The following is a 22,579-nucleotide window of genomic DNA, read 5'->3' on the forward strand; positions in this document are numbered from 1 at the left end:
CAGCAATCCTGAATTATAAATTGGTATTGATTTGTGCTGTGGGTGAGTGAGCTGCACTGTGTGTGTGTGTGTGTGTGTGTGTGTGTGTGTGTGTGTGTGTGTGTGTGTGTGTGTGTGTGTGTGTGTGTGTGTGTGTGTGTGTGTAGCAGCAGGATGCAGCTCAGCTCAGCTGCTCGATTGTTTTCACGCTCTCACTGAAAAAAAAGGAAAAAGTGGAGCTGCTTGTTTGGCAACAGTTTGTAACAGCGAGAAAAGAGGAGCTGAAGATGTGTGTGTCTGTGTGTGTGTAACTGTGTGTGTGTCACAGTGTGTGTGTCACTGTGTTTGTGTGTTTACCTGAGTGCACGTGTGTGACTCAAGTTTTTGTTTAAATGCTTGAACGTCTTTGGAAACTTCACATTAACTACAAACTGTTACTGGACCCTGAAATGGATCATGTGACCTTCACATGACCTTTATTATTTGGCTTATCACATCCATCGAGCAGAAGAAGAAACTCTGTTTTCACTCCATGCAGAAGTCAGATTTTTCAGATTTCGTGCGTTTTTGCAGCTCTTTGCGTGTTTGCTAATCTGCGGTTTTCACGATTGTGTTGATCATATCGATCGGAGGTTTATATTGGAAACAGAAATCTGGTTTATTCCCTAAACAAGTGTTCAGAATGTGATCGTGTCACATTAATTCCACCTTAAACTTTCCTTTGATAGCTTCTTTGTTTTTGGATTAATCTCTGGATTATTTGCTGCTAGTGTTTTTGTTTGTTTTTCACTTAGATTATTGTTTACTTTTCCAGTAATGTCCATTTTGTTTTCAGATTAATTTTAAGGTTACTGTATTATTTCTGGTACATTTAGTGGTTAATTTCAAGATTCTTTTAGTTTTTTTAGGCATCTCTGTTAACTCTGGTTTGTTTTTGAATTATTTCTGGGTCTTTATTGTTAATTTTATTTTTTGTTATACTTCTGATAAACACTGTATTTGGATTGTTTCTGGATTTCTGCAGGTTTTTGCTTATTCACCAGATCATTTCTGCATAATTTATGAATTATTTGTTTCTGGAATATTAGTGGTTTATAATTTATTTGTTTTCTGGGTTTTTATTTATTATTATTTCTGTTATTTTTTTTCAATTATCATTATTTGTTAGTTTGTGGGGTTTATTACCTGGAATTTTTCCTATGCTATTTCTGGAATTATTTGTTATATTTAATGTTAAGTTTTGGATTATTTCTGATTAATATAAAAATAATTAAATATTTCTTATTCAGTTTTTTCCAAATTATTATCAAGATTTTTATTTTAAATAATTGAAAATTATTTTTCAGACATCAAAACTTTAACATTTTTAAAACCATTTAAAACATTATTGGGGGATTTTCATGCTTTTTAATGATATTTTATCTTATTGTTATTATTAATATTATGTTCCTGTTATTATTATCATCATTGTTACAGGTATTATTAATGTTGTCGTTTCATTGTGTGTTTGAGAGCTCTGGTGGACCTTGAGTTAAAAACGGGCACCGCACAGACAGACAGACGTTTGGGTCGTTATGTAACCCGAACCTTCGTCTCTCCTCCCCGGCAACCTCCTCTCCCCCTGCGACTCCCCCCTCTGACTCCCCCACCTCCCCCCATATCACATCCCTCCATCTTTATATAGAAATCAATACCCTCTTAATCTGCCCTCCTTCTCTTTCTCTTCCTCCGTCTCACCCACAACTGTCTCATTCTCACCCCTCCATCACCCCCACCCCTCCCCACCTGTCCATCTACACCTCCTCCCTCCCCCTTGTTTTCCTCACCCTCCCCTCCAGCTCTCTCTTCCTGCTGTCGTGTCTGGACTCGCCCGCCTCACATTTCACTCTTCACACACACACACACACATACACACACACACACACACACACACACACACACACACACACACACACACACACACACACACACACACACACACACAGCTTTATTTATTTATCTGCACACAGACGAGCTGTGTTTGTGCTTCAGGTTGTGTTTCTATGTTCCTGAGGTTAAATGTGCTCAAACTCTCAGAATAAAGATTTTTAGTGTTTTTTTTCTTCCTGTTTTCTAAAATTAAAGTTTCATCTAAAATGATTTCAAAATTAGATTTGAACCCCTTTTTAAGACCTAAACTATATTGTTTTAATTAATAAAGGTTTAATAAATGTCTCCTTGAAATGGGACGTCCTTCTAGAGGAGTAACGACGTAACGTAGCATATCTGTGCGTACCTCCATGAACTACCTTAATATTTAGGGGTTTTGTGACTGAAATGAGACTTTGGAAACTCTGGTTTGAGGCTGACTTTTCCTTCAGCGTGCACATTTGGCTGCAGGTGTGCATTGATCTTACACTTACTTCACTGATTAATCAAAGCCTTCAGCAAAGTTCCCCCGAGTCTTCTTCATTTTGAAACCCAGCAGACTCCTGGTGCCACAGCTACAGCATGCTAACGCTAAAGCAGGAGCAAACAAACAGTCTTCAGTAGACCAGGGCACGGTGAGTCCAAATCAGAGCAACAGCACCTTTGATTGTGTGCATTGTACATGAAATGTCGCATTAAGATGATGTGAATCATCTGAACAAATAAAGATGTCAGATCCATATATGAAGGCAGGAAGTTAGATCAGCTCAGCTGACCCAGAGTGGGAACTCCACCCTCCGCCACCTCCGAGCACCGTGACCTCAGACTTGGAGGTGGTGGAAGTCATTGCCAGATGAGCCATCAGAACCAGATCATCAGTTTATTCTGACTCCTCACTCAAGATCAACCTGAATATAATACCAACTAAGGCAAGCCTGCAGTATCAGGTAAGTCAGGCTTTCACATTTCCCTAAATGAAGCTTTACCAACAGGAAATAACGAACGATTTACGGAGCCTTTAGTTTCATTTCAAAGCTCGGAAATAAGAGGGAAGTGGAATATTATAGCCGTAACGTCGTGCCTGAAATATCAACTGTAAACTATGATATACTGGGATATAGTGGGATATACTGGGACCCCCTCCACTCCCTCCCCTCAGTTTCTACCTTCATGTTACAGAAATTACACCACCTGAAAAGTTCTCGACTGCTAACCAGTGATCACCCACACAAATGTAGGCTAACATGGCTGCCACTGGATAGAGAATACACACACACACAACACACTCCCCTCCCCCACATCTGCTGGCGAAGCAGAAGCCCACGGATGGTCGTCCTTAATTAGCCACACCGCGCTCATACTCCTGATTAAACTGGTGTGTGTGTGTGTGTGTGTGTGTGTGTGTGTGTGTGTGTGTGTGTGTGTGTGTGTGTGTGTGTGTGTGTGTGAGAGAGAGAGAGAGATGGAAGGTTATCAGTGCATTCTTAATTGGGAAAAACACTTGAGTGATTAACAGGAGGAAGAAGGGCGAGTCAGCTTGAGAGTGACTGGTACAGGGAGAGAGAGGAGCCGTTTCTAATCAGAGCGGGTTCTTGTGAATGCTAACAGCAGCCTGACGTGAAGAAGGACGCATCAGCCCTCCTTTAACCCCGCCGAGCGTCACACATGAAATAAAGTGAAGCTTTCGAGGTGCAGCATCCTGAGCTACGGTTTCCGTGTGTGTGTCACCCATAGATTAAGATTACTATGTCCTAATGTAATCACATTTCTGTGACTCATTATTCTCTATTATATTAAAAATTCTAGTGTGTCACAGCTATAAAACAAACATTGATGCTTATATAAGTTCTTTAAAGTCATCAAACATGCTGTTTTTCCCGCGTTTGCACCACAATCAGCTGATTTCACCTAATGTGGGGGGAGCAAAGCACGAGCTACAAACTTGGAGAGGTGGAGACACAAACTTTACTTTAATTTTTGTTGCACAAACCCAGATGTGTCGCACTTTAAGCAGTGCTCGCTCAAGCAGATGTTTCACAATAAGAGCAGTGTTATCAAATAGAGGATTTCTGTCCGCTCACACACTAATTTGAAATTTCTGATTTAAAACCTCCTCCAGGAAGTTCTAAAACTATAAATACTGTTTCCTCACTCAGAGGGGAAACAGCCACAGAGTGTCGTTCTGATGCGAGACAAGACGTCCAAACATCTTGGCCAAAAACTTTATCAAAAAATGGGTGTAACGCTGGGTGTACACCGACTCACAGCACATCCAAATCTTCAATCCGAAAAACAGGTGATGGTCAAACGCAGCGAACCGGGCGGTGAGAAGAACATAACAGAAGGTTGCACACGAGGACAGCACCAGAAAACGAGAGATAAGAGCCGGCGCACATGGGACAGTCAGGGCAGTGAGAGGACAATAACTGCAGATACACGGGAACAGGTAAGCCCAATCAGGGCGGGGCCTATAGATATCTCAGAGGGTAAAACTCTGTCAGTCAAACTGACAGGAAACACTAAGACCAATGTTAACAAAATAAAACAAGAAATGAACCAACAAACTTGATAAAACTTCACATCTGGCAGTGTGAGGCTGAGCTCAGTGTCACATCTGCTCTGAGAGTTCAACCCAAACACCAGAAGAAGAAGAAGTGGGATTGGTGCATTAATAGCACAGGCAAGGGAGGGGGGCTCATGTTTACACCAGCACAGCGCCGACCCCCCCGCTGCGAGAGCAGCAGCAGCTGGTGCTGATGCTGGATGTCAACATGAGGATCAGTGAACAGAGATCGATAACTTTTCTCTCACACTGAAACCTGAAGTGGGTGAGGGGTGGGGGGGTTCTGACATCACTCAGCGTGGACTGCACTTGTGTGTGTGTGTGTGTGTGTGTGTGTGTGTGTGTGTGTGTGTGTGTGTGTGTGTGTGTGTGTGTGTGTGTGTGTGTTACACATATCCATCCCTGCGTGCGGCCGTAAGCACGAACATCCTGAGTGTGTGCTGAGATTAACAAGGTGATTTGCCTTGAGGGGGTGAGGTGCATGCTGGGAGGAGGATTTGGCGTGGGGGGAAGCAAGGTGGGGTGTTGGTGGGTGGGGATGTCTCCCAAAGTTCCCATGGTCTCCTGGTGTGTGCCCCGCCCTGGGTAGTTGGAGGCATTTCCAACTGAGCACCGCTGGATGTTGACACTGAGGCGGCTAACGAACCCATAGGCGGTGATGTAATCACATTTGGCCTTAACTCCTCAATCCAATTAGGAGTCAACAGGAAGTGGGAACCAGTTGATGGCGGGCTGAAGGTCTGAATCGACTGGTGGGATGTGGAGATGGAGTCGGTGCTGCTTTCCTTTCACAGTGATGCGAATTTTCCTGTAAATTTTACCCACAGGCGGGTCATTCCCCCTCACTTACTCACATTTCCAAAAACATTCAGGTGAGAATTCCCACCTCAAAGAACTTCCAGGGGAACCATTTGCTTCTTAATGCCAAATTTCAGGACCCTGCTGTCGTGTTTGGGGGTTTTAGACATTTTTCGGGGGCCATCTTCAGCTAAGGAGTTAATCAAGCCTGCGTCCAGTGATGCTCCTGTCTTCTTGGCCAGACAAAAATACAAATATTAAACTAAAACATCCTGCTTTGCTTCTGAAACAATCTTTGCCTTCTCTAAAATTAAAAAAAAAAAATCATACTGGGGAAAGAGAATAGCATCACAAATTTTGGATATACCACGAACAGAACTTTGCTTTCTAAGATTCGGTCCATGGTGTCGTACCTGGGTTTGAATGAAGTTTTTTACCTATCAAAACTTAATGTTTGTGAAACCTCTCAGCTGATTTCTTTTAAAGAATATTCTGTAGTTTTTATACAAGAAGCTGGAAATCAGATATCGGTCCTCTACCTCCACCTCTGGCTCCAGGCCTCCAAACCTGCTGTCAGCGACCAGACATCCAACTGTTTCAGGGACAAACATTCATCATTTACCCAAAAACACATGACGGACTGAGCGCGAAGAGTTTTTTTGATGATGCTAGAAAAACAACCCTACGTTCATCTCTTAATGTTTTTTAAACTAATGACAGCAAAACCTGAAACTTCCATTAATTCCCATAACGTGGATCTTTCCCTCTGGAATTTATTCAATCAGGTCTGAGACGGTCGGGTGAAGGAACCAGATCGATGAACTGGAGCGACACCAGGTCCTCTGGTGTTCTGATCTGTGTTTCCGCCACCTCAGCTGCTTCTGGATCAGTTTCAGGAAATAAAGAAGCTTCATTTGCCTTTGAGCAGCACTGTAGAGGGTGAACGACAGCAGCTGTGCAGCGACATGGATGATAAAGCGATAAGGCGTAAAAACTCAAACAGACGAAACAAAAGTGAAATACTGAGTTTGAAGGCAGAATCTAGAAAAAAACACTTTACGAGCTACGTCATGAAAGCTGCTCCACATGTTTTACTGCTTAACTTCGGTGGAAACTCCACCATTCACCAGGAGACCTGACCTTCATACACCTCCACCCGCCCTCACCGCTCCCCTGTGGTAGATGAATGCGGTCGTCCTGGGCCACTGAACATTTCTGCCTGGATCACGTCAAACCTGCCCGAGCCCCGAGGGCCCCCCCAGGCCCCGCCAGGTCCCCGGGCTTAATGGAGACACCCCGTCAGGTGGAGGTGGGTGGGCTGGTGGGGGTTCTGAGGGACACAGGGGGGAGGGGGGGCATAAGGAAGACTTCCCATCCCCTCCCCTCCTCCTCCCTGCTCCCCTGAGGTTCAGACTGGGTCTCAGCTCCTCGGCTGTAAACAAGCGAGCGATGCCGTCGTGTTTGTGGAAACAGAGGCAGAGGTCACTCGTGAGATCCCATCACAGCGCTCAGAGTCATTCCAAATAAAGTAAACACAACGCTAAAAACAGGACTCATACTTGACCTCCGACCTCTTTCTCCATTTCTGTCCAAATTCAAAAAGTGGAACCCTGAAGATTCTGTGCACAAGTTTAAGCTCCAAGACAGCGATAAAAAAATACTCCGACAGACTTTAAAATCGCAGTAAAAGTACAGAAGATTAAAGTACTTCAAGTACTGAATTAAACTACTTAGTGCTGCCCCCTGTCTGTCAGTTTCTCAGTGTTAGTTTGTTGGGGCCATAAGGTTGGGTCCAATAGTTTCCAATCTATGGGTCAATCTGTGTTATCATGAGGGGAAATTAGCAACCAAAACAATGGAGTCTATGGGGCTGACTCACTGCTGGAGCCTCTACTGGACATTAGAGGAATTGCAGGTTGTGGGACTTTGAGGTAGCTGCCTGGTGTTTCGAAGCTCTTCTATTAAAAACGCGAGCTGAGGACAATGTAAGCAAACATAAACCAGTGTGTTGGGAATCTGATGGATTTTATCATTCCACGTTTGGTGTTTTAAACCTCGGGGAAAGATTTGCTCCTTGATGAAGAGTAAATGGCAGCTATGAAGCTTAAAGTCACGTCTCTGTGTGTGTGGTGAACCCAATGGAGGGTTAACTCCACGGGGGGGAGGGGGGTTGGGTCAGTTATCTGCCCCTCTGGACCCTTCCCAGCAATTGTAGTGCATTGATCGGGCGAGCGAGGCCCATCGGAGCCGGCCAGATTAGGAGTATAGATTTACAATAAAAGCAGGACATTACTGAGCAGGCGAGGCCAGAATTGAAAGCAGAGCGAGAGATGGAGGGAGGTATAGGGTGAGACAGAGGATGAGTCCGTGAAAGGGGGAGGAAGGCCCGGGGGTTGCTGCAGGGATTTCTGGGAAATAAGGGTCAGAGTGAGGGTGGATGCATACGGGTTTAAGGTGGTCACTGAGGGAGACCAATGGATGTTGTGTTAGACGACGTGTAGAGTTGAAATTATAGCATTTTATTTTGAAGGCTAACTCCTTCCTGTAGTTCTGAAATGACGGCTAATTACATTTCCTGAACTTCCAGGGTGTAAAAGAAAAAAACTGCACATCTCATAGTCTTCATGTTTGTTCGGCAGGCTACTCGATGTAAAAAGATGTGAGGTGGACTTTGCAGCATGTCCGAAACTGATAATGCCAAAGGTGCCTTATGGGAAATGTAGGTTTTGGCTCAAACCTCCCATCTGCATTTTGGAACCGAGGAAAAACATTATATATTAAATACCCCCAGTGAGGCTCAGTTCAGTTGTTTTAGGACTTGCTGGATTTCCAGGGCGGCACCTCAGTGGGGCTCGGCGTGGATTTGAGGGAAGTCTGTGTGTTTGCGGTTGACAAACCACAAAAATATAGGGTTGTAAAATATAGATGGTGGTCAGACGCTGCAGCAGGTGGCGAGATGTTCAGACTGAATTATTCACCAAAATGCACTCTTTGGTGTTTCCATCACTTCAGCGGACAGCACACCGACTGTCATCCTGAAGTTTGATGGTTTAGGTTATGAGACTTTGGTCTTTTTGGTCCCCACAAACTGACTGCGTGACTTGAAAATTTTGGGTTGGAGGAACTGAAACTTTGAGAACGTTCAGTGGTTTCATCTCAACTCATCATCATGTGGTGATGCCAACCAATAGGAGCAAAGAGATTGTAACCAAACTAAAGAACAGCAAACTGTCTTTATGTGTTCAGGAATTCAGCTCATGGCTCCTCCTCCTTCATCAATGACATCACAAGAGTGAGAAGATATGACTGCAAAACCATGTGATCCGACTCCGTGACCATGCAGCGTGATGTCACGTGAATAAAGAAAACAGTAAAAGCAGCACGAGTGGCCTCTTTTACAACGTCTGACTAATTCCTTTAGTTTCCTCCTGAAGCACCTCCTTAAATCAAGCCTTCCTCTCCTCACCGCAGCCTTGCTGGGATTTCAGCTCCCGTGAGACGAGAAAGCATCTTAACTGTGAGACAAAGATGCTGCGCAGGAGTTTCTTTGTGCAAATGATGATTAATTCTCAAAGCAGTCGGCACGCAGATGAAGTAAAACACTTTCCACAAAAAACTCCAAGCTTATTCTGAACCTTTTCACTCATTACTCTGGGTATTTCGGCAGATAGGCGAGGAGGAGGAAGGGGAGGAGGAGGAGTTTGTGCTCCTAAGAGTGCATCTGCACATCAGCTGAAGAAGACAAAGTCATGGAGCTGTAAAGAACACCTCTTCCTCTGTGGAGGTCAAAGGTCGCTCTCCATCACCCTAAACTCACCTCTCTACAGATGACATCAAAGCTGCAAATGGCTGTAGAGGAACAAGTGCAGATGAGGGGGGGGTCACGACCTCCATGTAAGGCCCGACCATTAACGGGGGAGGGCGATGGTCAAACGGTTGAAGAGGAGGGGGAGGACAGAGGCGCGGGCGGGTGAAGAGGTGCGCTCTGGGTAATTAGAGCCCGGCCTCCTCGTACATTTTGACACTCTACGGCAATTTATTGCCCCGCTCGGGCAACTTGGCCACCCATCTAATTGCAATATTAGCGTGTAATAGCAGCGGTGTTACGGCGATCCGTCAGCGCCGCTTTCTGCTGCCTCGGCAGGATTCACCCATTAACCGTAAACGAAGGAAACAAAGCGACCTCTGAGAGGCGCATCACCGCACATTTATATTCACTCACACACACACACACACAGCTGACACCGAGCTTCAGGTTCAGACCAGATTTAAGGAGCAGTCTACCGACTTTATTAGAATATATTTTTATGCATTTTTCACAAACTTGTCTTTTTAAACTTAGCAAATACGAACACAAAAACCTGCAGGCAGTGAAACGTTACAGTGACCCAGCAGCGAGGAGGTCCAGGCAGGAGGCGTTCGCCTGCTTTATTCACAGGTGATGGAGGCATGAAGGGAGACAAAAGGTCGAGAGAAAGGCGTGAAGACAAAGCAAACGAAGAAAAAAACATGAAAAGACACGTTTCCTCATAAAACAAGAAGAGTGGGAGCGTTTGATTTACTTCAGTGAGACGTGGATTCTGAGCATTAAACTGCTTTACTGTAGCTACATCATTTGCATGATGGGTCACTAAAAACACACTAAAGCACCATCACCACCACCCCAGTGAAAGGTGTGTGTGTGTGTGTGTTAGGGGGGGGGTCACAGTAATAAATCCCTGCATTTTTTAACAGGCGCTGAAATGCAGAGACAAACGAAGCTCCAGTAAATCACAGCAGACGACTGACAGTGTGTCTGCACACATATGTGTGTGTGTGTGTGCGTGCGTGTATTCCCTGGGTTAGTGGACTAGTATCAGTGTCCTGTCCTAATTAAAGCGGTCAGGCTGCAGAGAAACATCCAGGAAATAGAAAATAATTTTCCAGAGTTTGTCAGGATGTCACAGAACCAGGAGACGTCATGTGATTTAGAAATTATACGTCCATGTCTGTGTTTCGCAAAAGATAGCGTGTGTGTTTTACGTGAATCTACCAGCATCTGTGATCACCATGTCATCGTCCTTCGAGTTTTGGCTCTTCTAATGGAGTCACTCTTTCTAATAATAGATTTCCATGAACCTCAGGGATTTGCACCCAAAATGTTAAAACTATTACAGCCTCGGGAAAAAGGCAGAAGAAAACCAACATAAGAAATGAACAGACCAAAATCAGCGATGCCGATTCACACAGGACTGATATTTTCACAGGACTTCTGATCTGGGTGAAACAATCTCCTTTCACTGGATTTTTTAACTTTAAAAATAACAGATGTGACAGATTTGGGATCCTGTGATTACAGTATAAGTTTAGGATTTTGAGATCAGAGGAACCTGCGAGTGTCCAGTCACTTTTTCCACCTTTTTAATCTCCAAGTGACCTGAACTGGAAGACAATCAGTAATTCAAGGAATGGGAAGCTAACTTTCCAGCACATACTGATAGATACTAACATTCACTGGGAGAAATAAAGCTCAGATTCCACTGGTTAAATTCCTATTTGGTTCAAATAGGCTTTATTAGAAGAAATTGGAATTCTGGCTAATGTTGGCCGATAAGTTTATCAGCTAGCTGGCTAACATTAGCTTGATTCATCATAAAAGAAAATCACAGCAACAATCCACTGAAGCTCTTTTTTATTGTAAAGATCCTACAATAAAAGTGTTTTGTTACCCCGATTTGTTTGTGACCTCTGACCTTGAAGTTTAGGGTCTCTCCCCGTCCAAAGTAAGTGCCCAGAGGCTGAGTGTCAAAACTTGCTTCTAGAAGGGCTGCACTTAATGCTTCAGTGCGTCACCGCAGACCACTCTGAAACCCTACACTGTAATCTGACGTGCACTTCTCTGGAAATTCGCTGCAGTTTTTGAATTTATTAGTGACAGAATAAAAATCACCGCCTTGAAATGAGCAATGATAATCATAGCATCAATTTAAGGATTGTGCACAGGTACAATGCACAATCTGTACTTTTTCTGAATATTCTAAATATTCTTAATTATTTAAACATCTTCCAGTACCCTGCTCTGTCTGCACACTACAACCTGGGTTTCCCATTTTTATCTGTACTCTGTTTTCGTAACTATTGTCCATGATGTCTTTTTTTTTTTTTGCTGTTTCTGTTCTGTGTCCTGTTCTGTTTGTACATGTGCTTTTTTTCTGCTGTTACAACCAAATTTCCCCTGGTGGAACAATTAAAGGATTATTCTATTCTTCTAGGACTCACAGGTGGCAGCAAATTCCTGGAAGGAGGGTGATGAAGGTATCAGAATATACAAAGTGGAAAAACTTGGAGGAAAAATATCTTCTAAAGACCAGACCACAACATAGAGCAAAGATTTTATTTTGTTTGTATCGTGGTTGGCTCGAGATATAAAACAACGGGACATGACCACAAGACGAGTAACGCCACGCACGAGCAAGAACGCTGCCAATGGCGCCGGACATTTAGATATGTTACATCATCGGCTCTGCAAAGAGTCAATGCAGAAGTCTGAACCAGGACTTAGATTTCACCCTGAGGTTTGGGTGGACACATTTAGAGTCCTTCACATGTGTGACAAAACACACGGAGAGGTGACAAAGCCTTTAAACACACACACATACACACACAGAGTCTGAGGTGAGAGGACACAGCAGTGTGTGTGTGTGTGTCAGTGTCACTGTGGGTGTACTTGTGTGTTTTCTCTTATAAATGTGTGTCTCAGAGCTCACACACTATGGAAGTGTGTATCACCTGTATTTGTGTGTGTGTGCATGTGTGTGGCTGAGGTCCAAGGCCTCTCTAACGAGCCAACATGGACTTGGTCCTGGCCCCCCTCCCCCCCTCCGTCCTCCCCCCTGACCTCTTCTGAGGTCACTGGCTCCCACCACTGCGACCCGACCAATTGCAGCCAGGCGTTGTGACGGACAGCCGCCGACTCCAAGGACACCGAGGGCGGAGGGATTAGACGGTGAGGACGAGCGCCGGGTTAATAAAGGATTGTGATGCTGGCAGTTGTGAGCGCCTGATTGGATGTGGGGTTTGTTTTTTTTTAATGTGGCATTGGATGAAAAATAAATTAAGGAATCACGGCTGCTGTTTTAAAATCAGAAAAAAAAAAAAAAAAACGTATTTTTCCGAGGGCATGAATTTATTGACATGCACTGAATCACATTTTTGGGTCAGTGTTTCCCAGCTGTAAGTTTTCATGGATAAGAATAAAAGAAAAGGAGCGTTACCGGACCTCTTTAGGTCTTAAAGAGCTGCAGACGCCGCGAACCGAAGCCTGTGATCAGCCGCCAGTTCGCACTCGTACTGCAGCATGTAAATGTTATTTTGCTGTTGCTGGTGTTGATTAAACGATTCACACGGCGGCGTCTCGTGCCGGAAGCGAGAGGTGAGAAAGAAGTGAGACGCCAAAAAAACAGAAGAAGCAGGAAAGAAACAAAAGAAATCCGACTGATGCCAGCAACAGCTGCACAGAGAGCACAGCTGGATTGCATCAACATGTGCAAGAGGTTCATACATGCAAACATTTTATGTGATCTTAACCTTACCTCCCTGCAGGCTAATTTGCATAAAAATCGCCTCACAAAAAGTTTCACGTTATTCTTTTTAAAGCTTCTTTTTCTGCTGAACGTTCAGCTATCAGTTCTTAAACGTCGGTGTCCTTAAACGCACCACTACATGGGGTTTTCATTTGCCACTTTCACAATTTACTTTCTGAATAAAAATGTAAGATATTCTTTACTTAAGCAGAATCTGTAAAAACAGTAGAGAACTGACCATCTCATTTCTGCCATAAATTCTTTTTAATATGTGGTGAATGTTGTATTTTAAGGGACCTAACAGACATCTAACAAACCAAATTCCACCAAAAACAATTTTTTTCCAATCTGAAAACATAACAAGCTCCAAGTCTAGAAATACATACATCTATTTCTGGTTTTGAGGGACACAAACCCCAGTCTCCAGGGTGAAAGTCACATCTTTGATCCTTCCTCCACAGCAACATTTACGTCTTTAAGACTTTTTTTGCTCAAAAATTCTTCCACTGCAGGACAAGTTGTGCTTTAGAGATGCAAAGCATCACAATAATACGATGGGTCAGTTGCAAGGATTCTTGGTTGTCGAGCGAGATTAATATGAAATTTAAACAATATCAGATACATCGTTAAGAAAATTATGCTAGTTTTGTTTATTTAGAGGTAATTAGTCCATCGTTGTTAGCCACAGCTTTCTGGCACAGCGTCGTCCATGTTGGCTAGCTCACCTTTATCAAACAGTCGCCATGTTTCACAGCTCGCTGAGCTCAGCGCAGCGTTTTATCTGTAACTACTGTCCTCTGGCAGCATGTCTGAGCAGTGCACAATAATACAAGCACTAAATGTAGCATCCATCTATAACTTTAACCCTGTGAGGACTAATCCATCAGTGCTAGGTCTAACCCATTTTAGAAAGATGTGTCCCGTAGAAGTTTTTCTTCTCCCTTTACAAAAACAGAAAGATTGGTATTTTAACACCATAATCCCACCCAAGCCTCATTCGTACATTACCACATGATTTCCACACGAAAGGACCGAGACAAGTGGGCCGAGTTTAATATCCTGCATACACAAACAATTACAACAACAACTCAAACTTTTGCTGAAGGCGGAGAGATGCAGATTTCTGGGGAAAAAACGGGACTGAAGTTAGATTGACTCTCAAAAAATCAGCCTAACTGATGGCTGCTATTGATGAATGAGAAGTAAGACATTCACAGTGAGAAGCAAATAAACCAAAAGTGTATTTAATCCTGTTTGCTGGATAGGAGTAACCCTGACCTGCAGTTTGCACTGCGCTGCGTTCACTTGCAGCAACTAGAGATAATCAAACAACTGATTCCCTCCATTTATACTCGGCAACAGCCAGCTTTACGCCGACCGTGCAATTAGACGTCAAAGAAACGATTCGCGATCGCAAGCAGGAGGCTAAACCAATGTCCAATCATAAACGCCAGACTCCTCACTGTGCGATCACTCCTGATGTTCATGAGCATCACAAACTGAGCCAGAAACTTGAACCAGACACAGCAGCAGAAAGAAAATCAGAACAGTTCCTACCTGTCGATGATGACGGGGTCAGAGGGCGTCTCATTGCGATTTCCACAGCTCTTCTTGTCACAACACCGGCTGTGAAAGGAAAGGACACACTGAGTTAACACGACTTGAAAAAGCAACAGATTTAAACATTACCCAAAACAGGTGCAGGTCAATGAGCCTCTCTAACCTTTAAAAATTTGTAAAACCATCAGTGATCTTCACATTCACAGCTCGCTGAGCTCAGCTCACCAGTAGTGTTAAAAAAATGCAAATTCAGTTTCAGGTTTTTCACAAATTGCTGAACATGAGTCACAAAAGAGAGAACAGGGAAATAAAATAATTCAAACCATATTCAAGAATGAAGCTTAATTGCAGGGGATGTTGAGAAAATAAGTTGTCTTTAAATTAACTAAAGTGACTTCTAACTTTATCTGTAGTTTCAACCAAATTTGTGAAAAAATATAGATTTTTAAAAATATATATATATTATTAGTTAATAATCTGCTTCTAAAATAAATCCACCCAGCTATCCGGAAAAAACTTTTATTTTGAAAAGCAAGTTGGTGTCAGATACACACACACACAGACAGACACACAGCTGAGTCCAGCTGGGTGGGGTCCAAGCCAAGGTCACTAACAGTTGGATGATACCCAGCAATGGAAGCACCCCCACCCTCCCCGGTGCCATCGCCCTGACTACCAGCCAGCCAACCGAAGGGCGCCTCGCCAAACAGCCGTCCAGGTAGCCAGAGGGCGAAGCGGCCGGTGTTTCATCCAAGCGGCCGCAGACTCCAAAATTAAACGAGCCAGTAGCCCGTCCAGAGTCTGTGCAGGCATCCGGAGGGAGCGCTGGATTTCTACTTCAGCTCTGCAGGGTGGGGAGCGGGTGGAGCTAAATGAGGCTTTTGGTGTGGTGGGTCAGTGTGGCATGTAGAACAGCAGTCGGCTGAGCCCGGCACATTAATATCCATCAGATGGATGGACGGATGAGACGCCGCTGCAGACGTTTACACACTGAAACTGCAGGAAACTGTCTGAATGACGAAGCGTCCAAATGTCCTGACGGCTGGAGGCCATCAGTGAATGCATCATGAGGTGTGCAGTCAGGTGGGGGATGTAACAAAGTACATCAGTACTGACTGATCTGAATATTGATATCCAATCAAATTTATTTATAATGTGATGCAGATGTTATGGGACGGACAAGATCAAAGAATCAGGCCAAAAACCACCATCAGGTTTAAATATTAAAATAATTCTATAAGAAAAAAGACAAAACAGGGTAAAAATACAATACAGTGACTACGCTTTGGAAAGATTGTGGTTAAATCTGTTCACCCTCACGTGTCACTCCGTCTATATGGCCACAGGGACGACGGCCAGGTTTGCACATGTGCAAAGCCACGCCCCTGGGACGAGGACAGGCTGAATGACATCGTTACGTGGTGAAAGGTTGTAATTGGATATCCCGGCATCCTGACGCTTCACACCGTGTTCGTAACCATGGCACTAAGGGCCGCGCTATGTGACGGCCTGGGGATGAGGACAGGGTGGTGTCGCCATCCTGTCTCTTTAATATTTAAACATTTCACAAAAGCCAAGAGTGTAGCTCTCAAAGCACTGTGTGCTGCTCTTCTGGAGGCTTCCAGAACTTGGCCAATCAGAGCGAGGTGAGTTTTTTTTAGAGAGTCTTAAAGTCTTAAAGTGAGAGGCAAAGCTGCCCTATTAGGGTTAGGGTTAGGAGCGAGAAATGAGAAGAAGGACGCTTCAGTGACCTCTCATGCAGCCTTCAACGGGGTGAAGCTGCTTGGGCTGGAAGCTGATCAGCTGCAAATACAAACTGCAGGAGAGTTGCTGCAGAGCTGATTGGGTTTACAAAACTTTAATGTGCCATTTATAGTATTATTTTTTCAGAGGGATGTGTTGTTGTTTTCATTTGTAGTTGGTATTAATTACTACAAAAGGTGGACAAAGTCGATTTAGGACTCAGAGTTCAAACTAAACCAGCAAAATAAGTTTTTAATAAACAGTCAGTAAATCAACAGAAATAATGAATAACATTTGTGGCGTTCACTCATGTGTCTTTTTTTTGAGGATATTGACTGTGAATATTTATATTTTTCATGAAAACATGCAGAGGACGTTAAAGTGTTTTTAGTGCCCTGAGCAGTGCCTGCAGGCGTTCCTCTCAGGCTTCATGTTCAACCTCTACCAATCAGAGGGGAGGCCGAGCAAGGCCAGTTTATTTGTAGAGCACCTTTCAACAACAAGGCGACACAAAGTGTTTTACATGCAACAACGACTACACAGTATGAATAAATACTTTCATATTTAATTAATTAAAAGAGCCGAGAGGCAGATGGAACCGCGGCACACGTTTAAAAATCAAACTGAAGTATTTCTGAGATCTGAAGACAACAACAAATGTGGAGTCCGATCTTTGAATTTCACAACAGGGATGAATTTACGTGTTCTTACTAACACATTGCATGTTGATAAACATGTAAAAACTTTTTGCTTCCACTTGGGTTGAGGGGCCAATCTTCCTCATACTGTCTTGGAAAGAGTCAGTCATGCTTTTGATTTGGGAAGACAAAACCCCACTGCTCGACGTTTAGCTCAGATGAGATGATGCATCTGAGATGAGAACGTGTTACTCCGGTTTTAGCTTCACCTTGTTGGCTTATTGATTATTTTTAAGAGAGTAAATGGGTTACCATTTAGCTGACTGATCTTTTGCGCCAAGTCTCTGGAATACTGGAATTATATATTAGAACCGCCCCAAATGTTTCTGCATGTAAATGTTTATTGAAGACTGATTTCTGCTGTCTTTAATTCAAGGCAAACCTCAGCATCTTGTAATTGTTTCAGTTTTCAGGTTTTTTTTCTCTTTTTTCCTGCCTGTGAAGCACTTTGGCTTTGGTTCTTTTAAATGTACTATAGAAATAAACGTGACCTTGACCATTTCATGTAAAAATAAACACAAATCATCTGCTAGAACAGCAAACCCCAACCCCCAGGCCATGGACCAGTACTGGCCCGTGAGTCGTTTGGCTGCGAGAGTTGAGGCTCGGGTGTGAAATTTATGATTTCAGGGTTTTTAGCGTTATTTTTTTAATCATTTTTATCGTTAACTCGGTTTCCCTGGGTCTTTTCCCGTGTGTTATGAATAATATTCCTTTTTTTGATACTGTTACTGGTTTTATTTTGTTGTATTTATCCGCGACACCTTAAAGGCCAGTCCGCGAAAATATTGTGGAACATAAACCGATCCGTAGCACAAAAAAGGTTGGGGACCGCTGTGTTAGGACATAATGACATGAGGAATGTGAACAATGATGTTTATCGGACAACAGACCATCAAACAGACCATTCCTGTCATTATCAGCAACAGAAGCTATAAAAATTATGAAAATACAGTTAAACGTCTAAAATAATTCTCCTTCAGATCTTTGCATTTTTCAAAGCCGTCCAGTGGACCAAATTGGAGTGTTGTGCAGGCCAATTCTGGGCCCCGGGCCTTATTTTTGAGATCCCTGTTGTAATCACTCAGTTTATGTTTGCATAACTTATATTCCAGTGGACTGAAACTTTAACATAAGCTTCACATTCAGTACAAAAACATTTAAATGCTGCACTTTTTGTTACATTTAAGCTCAGCGTACTTTTAAGCTGCAGCTCGGTATCACTCCCAGTTTCTCTGCCTCAGAGGACATTTTTCAGTCAACAATGAGACAGAAACGTTCAGATATTTGTCAAAATTAATTTACAATGGCGAGCTCGAGCTTTCTGAAATGCAAATATAAAAAAATCTGACACAAGCGATCCATCTATCATTAAAATAACAACACGATCCCGACACAAGATCTAATTTTCTTCCTTCTGACAAGCTGCTCTGCACAATGCTTTTCTCTTATCGCTGCGAGGGTCATTAACATATCTTCCGGTAATTCTTAAAAATTAATCATATTGCATATGACCCGTGACGTCCTGCGTTCGCCCCATGCTGTCCTGAATCAAATTGCCATTTGACAAACAAGCGTCAAATCGAGGCTGCGAATGCCAAATGAGTCGCTTTATGAATCATTTATCACACCGTTTGATCTCTAAGTACAGAAAAATCATAAACCGAGTGCCGTGTTTGTGTCTCTGTATGGACGTGTGACTGTTGCCATAGAACGCGCCACAATAATTTATTCCCCCAGCTACTTGGAGCCATTAGTGAAAGTTCCAGGAGACCAATTAGCATTGGAAACCCACTGGTGCTGCTGTGGTGACAACCTCCTCCAAACTGCCAAAGAAGTGTTATAAACAAACTGGACCCCAGGAGCACTGCCGGGGCCCCTCCAGGGACCTGGGGCCCCTTTCCAAAGACGAAAACAAACCTTGGCTGAGCGTCCACAATATCGCCCTAATGACGTTTCCCCCCGGGCCGCAAACAGGCTAACACCACGGCCGGCTAATGACTGCGAGGAACAACACACACAGACCTGAGAGGGGATGAGTGTGTGTGTGTGTGGCTAAAATAAAACAAACAGTGTGTGTGGTGTTGCTGCTGTCACTCATTTGGCGGCGAGAGCTCGTCCCTGCTGCAGAGAGAGACTGGTCGTACACGTACACACACACACTCTCTCTCTCAGGTCACCAAAAACATTGGAGCCACAGGAGCCAGTTTGGCCGGCGAGCCTCAGACAGGCCACACAAGCATCATTACCGCTGGCTGCTCCTCCTCGCCACTTCAGACGTCACCACAAGTGGAATCTACTTAAGCCACAAAGAGAAGGTTTGTCCAGGCATGTCGGTGCTGCTATCTCTCTCTCACACACACACACACAGAAAGAAAATAAACAGCGATTCCCACTGCGTCACTAGGATCACAGCATCCAGATAACACAGAGTGGGACGGGCTGGGGATGCAGGGCTCGCTTTCAAAGGGCAAGTGTTGTAATTACCCAAAGGCTTGGAAAACCACAGCAGCCGCCAGGCCCGCTGATTCGCTCCAGCCCGGCCTGGACGCCACCTTCCTCTGTGAGCGCGGCAGCAGGTTTTCCTCAGCATCGCCCGAAGCCTGGCAGCCAACGAGGCGAGGCGAGCCGAGGCGAGGCGAGCGGCCCGGAGCTGGCGAGCCTCTGGGAGCCTGCTGGCAATGCCGCAGTGCCAACCTGGCTGCCGCCGCTGCAGCGCCTGCTTCTCACTGCTTCTCGCTGCTTTGTGATGGCAGAGATCAGTTTAAGAAGGGCTAATGTGAATCGGTAATATGATGGCGAGGTCAGAGCTCAAACACACAGTGAAGGAACCTGACAGTGTCCCAGAGCGGCTTCCAGAAAAACAGATACCACCAAACCCAGTTCCAACTCAGTAACTGAATAAAAATCCAGAATTTAATCTGCGATAATCCAGGAACAAACCAAATCACACCACAGATAATCCAGAAATGTGTTTCACAAACACTCAGATGGAAATCTGCACCACTGCAAACCCAAAAGCTCAAAACTTTTGAGAGTTTGTGATGTTTTCTCTGTAACTAGTAACTTAAACTGTTCAGACTGAGGGTCCCTCATTTTAACATTTACATGTACTTTCTTCAAATTAGTGCATCCGCTGCACATGTGCTGTATTTTGCACTGATGCTGTAGCATCCTGGCTGGATGTTCTCCAGGTTTACAGGATGAAGGGACTAAAACATTCAGTTACTTAGGCTGGGATTTGTTTTCATGCTTGAATAACAAAGCTGTGACGCCATTAGTGTAGCGCGTAACTGGACAGAGTGATGCTCTGTCACTGTCACTATCTCAGTGACAATTTCTGAGTTCGGTGGTTCTTGTATGATTAAAGTGCATGAAAAAGTTTTTTTTCTACATGACTGTTAAATGTATATAAAATATAAATCTGTTAGTAACCAACAACTCAAGCAGTGAGAGCATAATGTTTCTTTTTCAGAGTTTTAGGCAGGTTTAAAACCTAAACATAGGCTCAAATCAGATCTAATACCAGTTTCATCAACATACTGACCAACATGAGAAGGATATCAGCAAAAAGTAGGATGATGAGGCCTAGAATTCACTACCAAGGGCATTCATTTCTTTCATTTTTGCTGCATTCTTCAAGATTTATGAGGGGGGGGGGAAAAGAATGACTAGATATCAGACTTTTAAGGTCTAAAACAAGCTCAGTTTAATGTAAATACTGACATGTCTTTTCAGGTTTTCAGGTTTTCCTAGAAAACCTAACTACTTTAAGACCCGAAGAAACCCAGAGAATGTCTCTATTAAAAAAAACATTAGAGGGTAACATCCTGCAGCAGGTGCTACACCCAAAGGTGCAGCATCCAGGTAGACAAACCAATGGGGACGCCCATAAAGACGACCTCACCTGGGGCCATGGAGGCAGAGAAACACGGAGCGCGTGTTAGAAACAGCGAGGCAGTCTCTGATGCCTCACTCATTAGTGAATGGAAACACAACATCCATCAGGGGGAAAGCTGGTTAATAATCGCACTCAATCACATAATGACTGAAGCTCAGAGATGCCGACAGCCAGCCGTCGTTATGGAAATGAAGCTCGTATCGACGGAATCTCGCAGGGGGAAGTGAGCTCGATAAAAAGTGAGAGCAAAAGGGAAGTTCACAGATACTCAAGTCTGGCTGAAAAAGCGGGAGAGATAAACGGCAGAGCAGGAGGCGGATGCAAGGTCGAAAATGTCAGACCTGTTCTTGTTTTAACTGCTTCAAGTTCAACTGAATGGTACAAACTGAGTTTTCTGCTCACTGTGTAAACCAATCCAACAAACATTTAAACCTGTTTATTCCATTTTTAACTTTTTAATAACATCTTAACAGTTTGAAAATCAGTCTACTAAACATTTAAACAAGTTCCACTCTGAGCTGTTGCTGGTTTTGCCCAGTTTACTCTAAAGATGACCCAGTTTACTCTAAAGATGACCCAGATTACTATACACACTCTATCAGGTTAACATTGTCAATTTTATTTTCAGATTTGCACCAACTCACCACACATGTGTACACTTTACATTAAGGTTTACACCATTTTTTACCTATTTTTTAAACATCTTAACAGTGTGCACCCAATTTAACCCAATTTACCACATATTTAAACAGATTTTAAAGTTATCAGTTTCTCAAACCACTTCTAGATAAACTTTTTGCACATTTGGCTCTTTTTATTTTATAGATAACTCAGTTTAATGTCCACCTCCAAAACTGCACACCTAGGTAGCTAGGCCCGTCTTTTCCAGATTTACACCAACTATTTTACTCCAAATATGCACCAATTTATTCAAATGTTATGATGGCTAAAATTTTATGCAAACATGAACTGAGTGATTACTTAATTTAAAAATTTTGAAAAAAACTGTTCAGGTTCATACAAAGTTGTTACTATGTAAACTGACTCGCTGTACATTTGGTCCAGTTTACTGAGCAGATTACAACGTTACTGGACTATTACTGTATACTGCAGCAAACTCATAATCTCAGTCACCAAGGTCTGTAGCCTGATTGGTGACACCCTGGCAACCAAGTGATAGGAAAAATGTGCATTCCCGGCTGGCAAGTGGTGACTGGAGGTTGCTGGCAGTCAGTCGCTAAGAGGGTCCTGCACCAAAAACCTCGCTTTGGTTGCCAGCAGAAAGCTGCAGTCATCCATAGTTTGCATGGAAGACACAAACTTCTCTGCAGACATTCACAAAATACTCACCAAGCTGGTGAAGCTGTGAAAAGTGGAAACAGAAAGAGTTTCCCTTCAAGGTTTTTTCCCTAAAGATGTAACAATCATTAACCCCAGCAACCGCTCTCCAGCCATTTAGGCAAGTTTTACCTATCAGTGACTGGTCTCCAGGTCCTTGGCACTAAGGCCTAAGTCAGTTAATACAGCCAGATTTATACAAAATTATACACTGACAATCCAGTTAACTCCAAATATACTGCATGTACTAATTCAATAAAACAATGAATCCAATCTATTCCCTTTATTGTTTTAATGTAAACCAGCTTGTGGAACACATTTGGCTCAGTTTATCCCAGATGAGCCAGTTTATTGTAGTGCACCTAAACCAGTTAACTCTACAAACAGACTAGTTAACATGTAAACTAATTTCTTCATTCATTCACCAATTCACTGCCCCTAAAAAGTTATAAAAGGATATAATGTCCACATTAACCAGTTTATTCACACTGGGAAACAAACAGATGAGCGATAAATAAATATAAACCAT

General features: G+C 43.4%; 1 protein-coding gene across 3 annotated transcripts in view; it reads right to left on the minus strand.

Moving 5' to 3' along the window:
• Nucleotides 1-22,579, minus strand: part of LOC146677006 (transcription factor COE3) — a 146,889-nt gene that overhangs the window by 87,041 nt on the left and 37,269 nt on the right. For all 3 annotated transcript variants that reach the window (XM_085417568.1, XM_085417576.1, XM_085417586.1), the window contains one exon: nt 14,368-14,436. In XM_085417568.1, coding sequence (XP_085273694.1) covers nt 14,368-14,436 — 69 coding nt within the window. The remainder of the gene's footprint in view (nt 1-14,367; nt 14,437-22,579) is intronic.

Source organism: Rhamphochromis longiceps, linkage group LG2, assembly GCF_057381845.1.
Source record: "Rhamphochromis longiceps isolate RC_006_pf linkage group LG2, R_longiceps_female_GT1.1, whole genome shotgun sequence".
Taxonomy (NCBI): Eukaryota; Metazoa; Chordata; class Actinopteri; order Cichliformes; family Cichlidae; genus Rhamphochromis; species Rhamphochromis longiceps.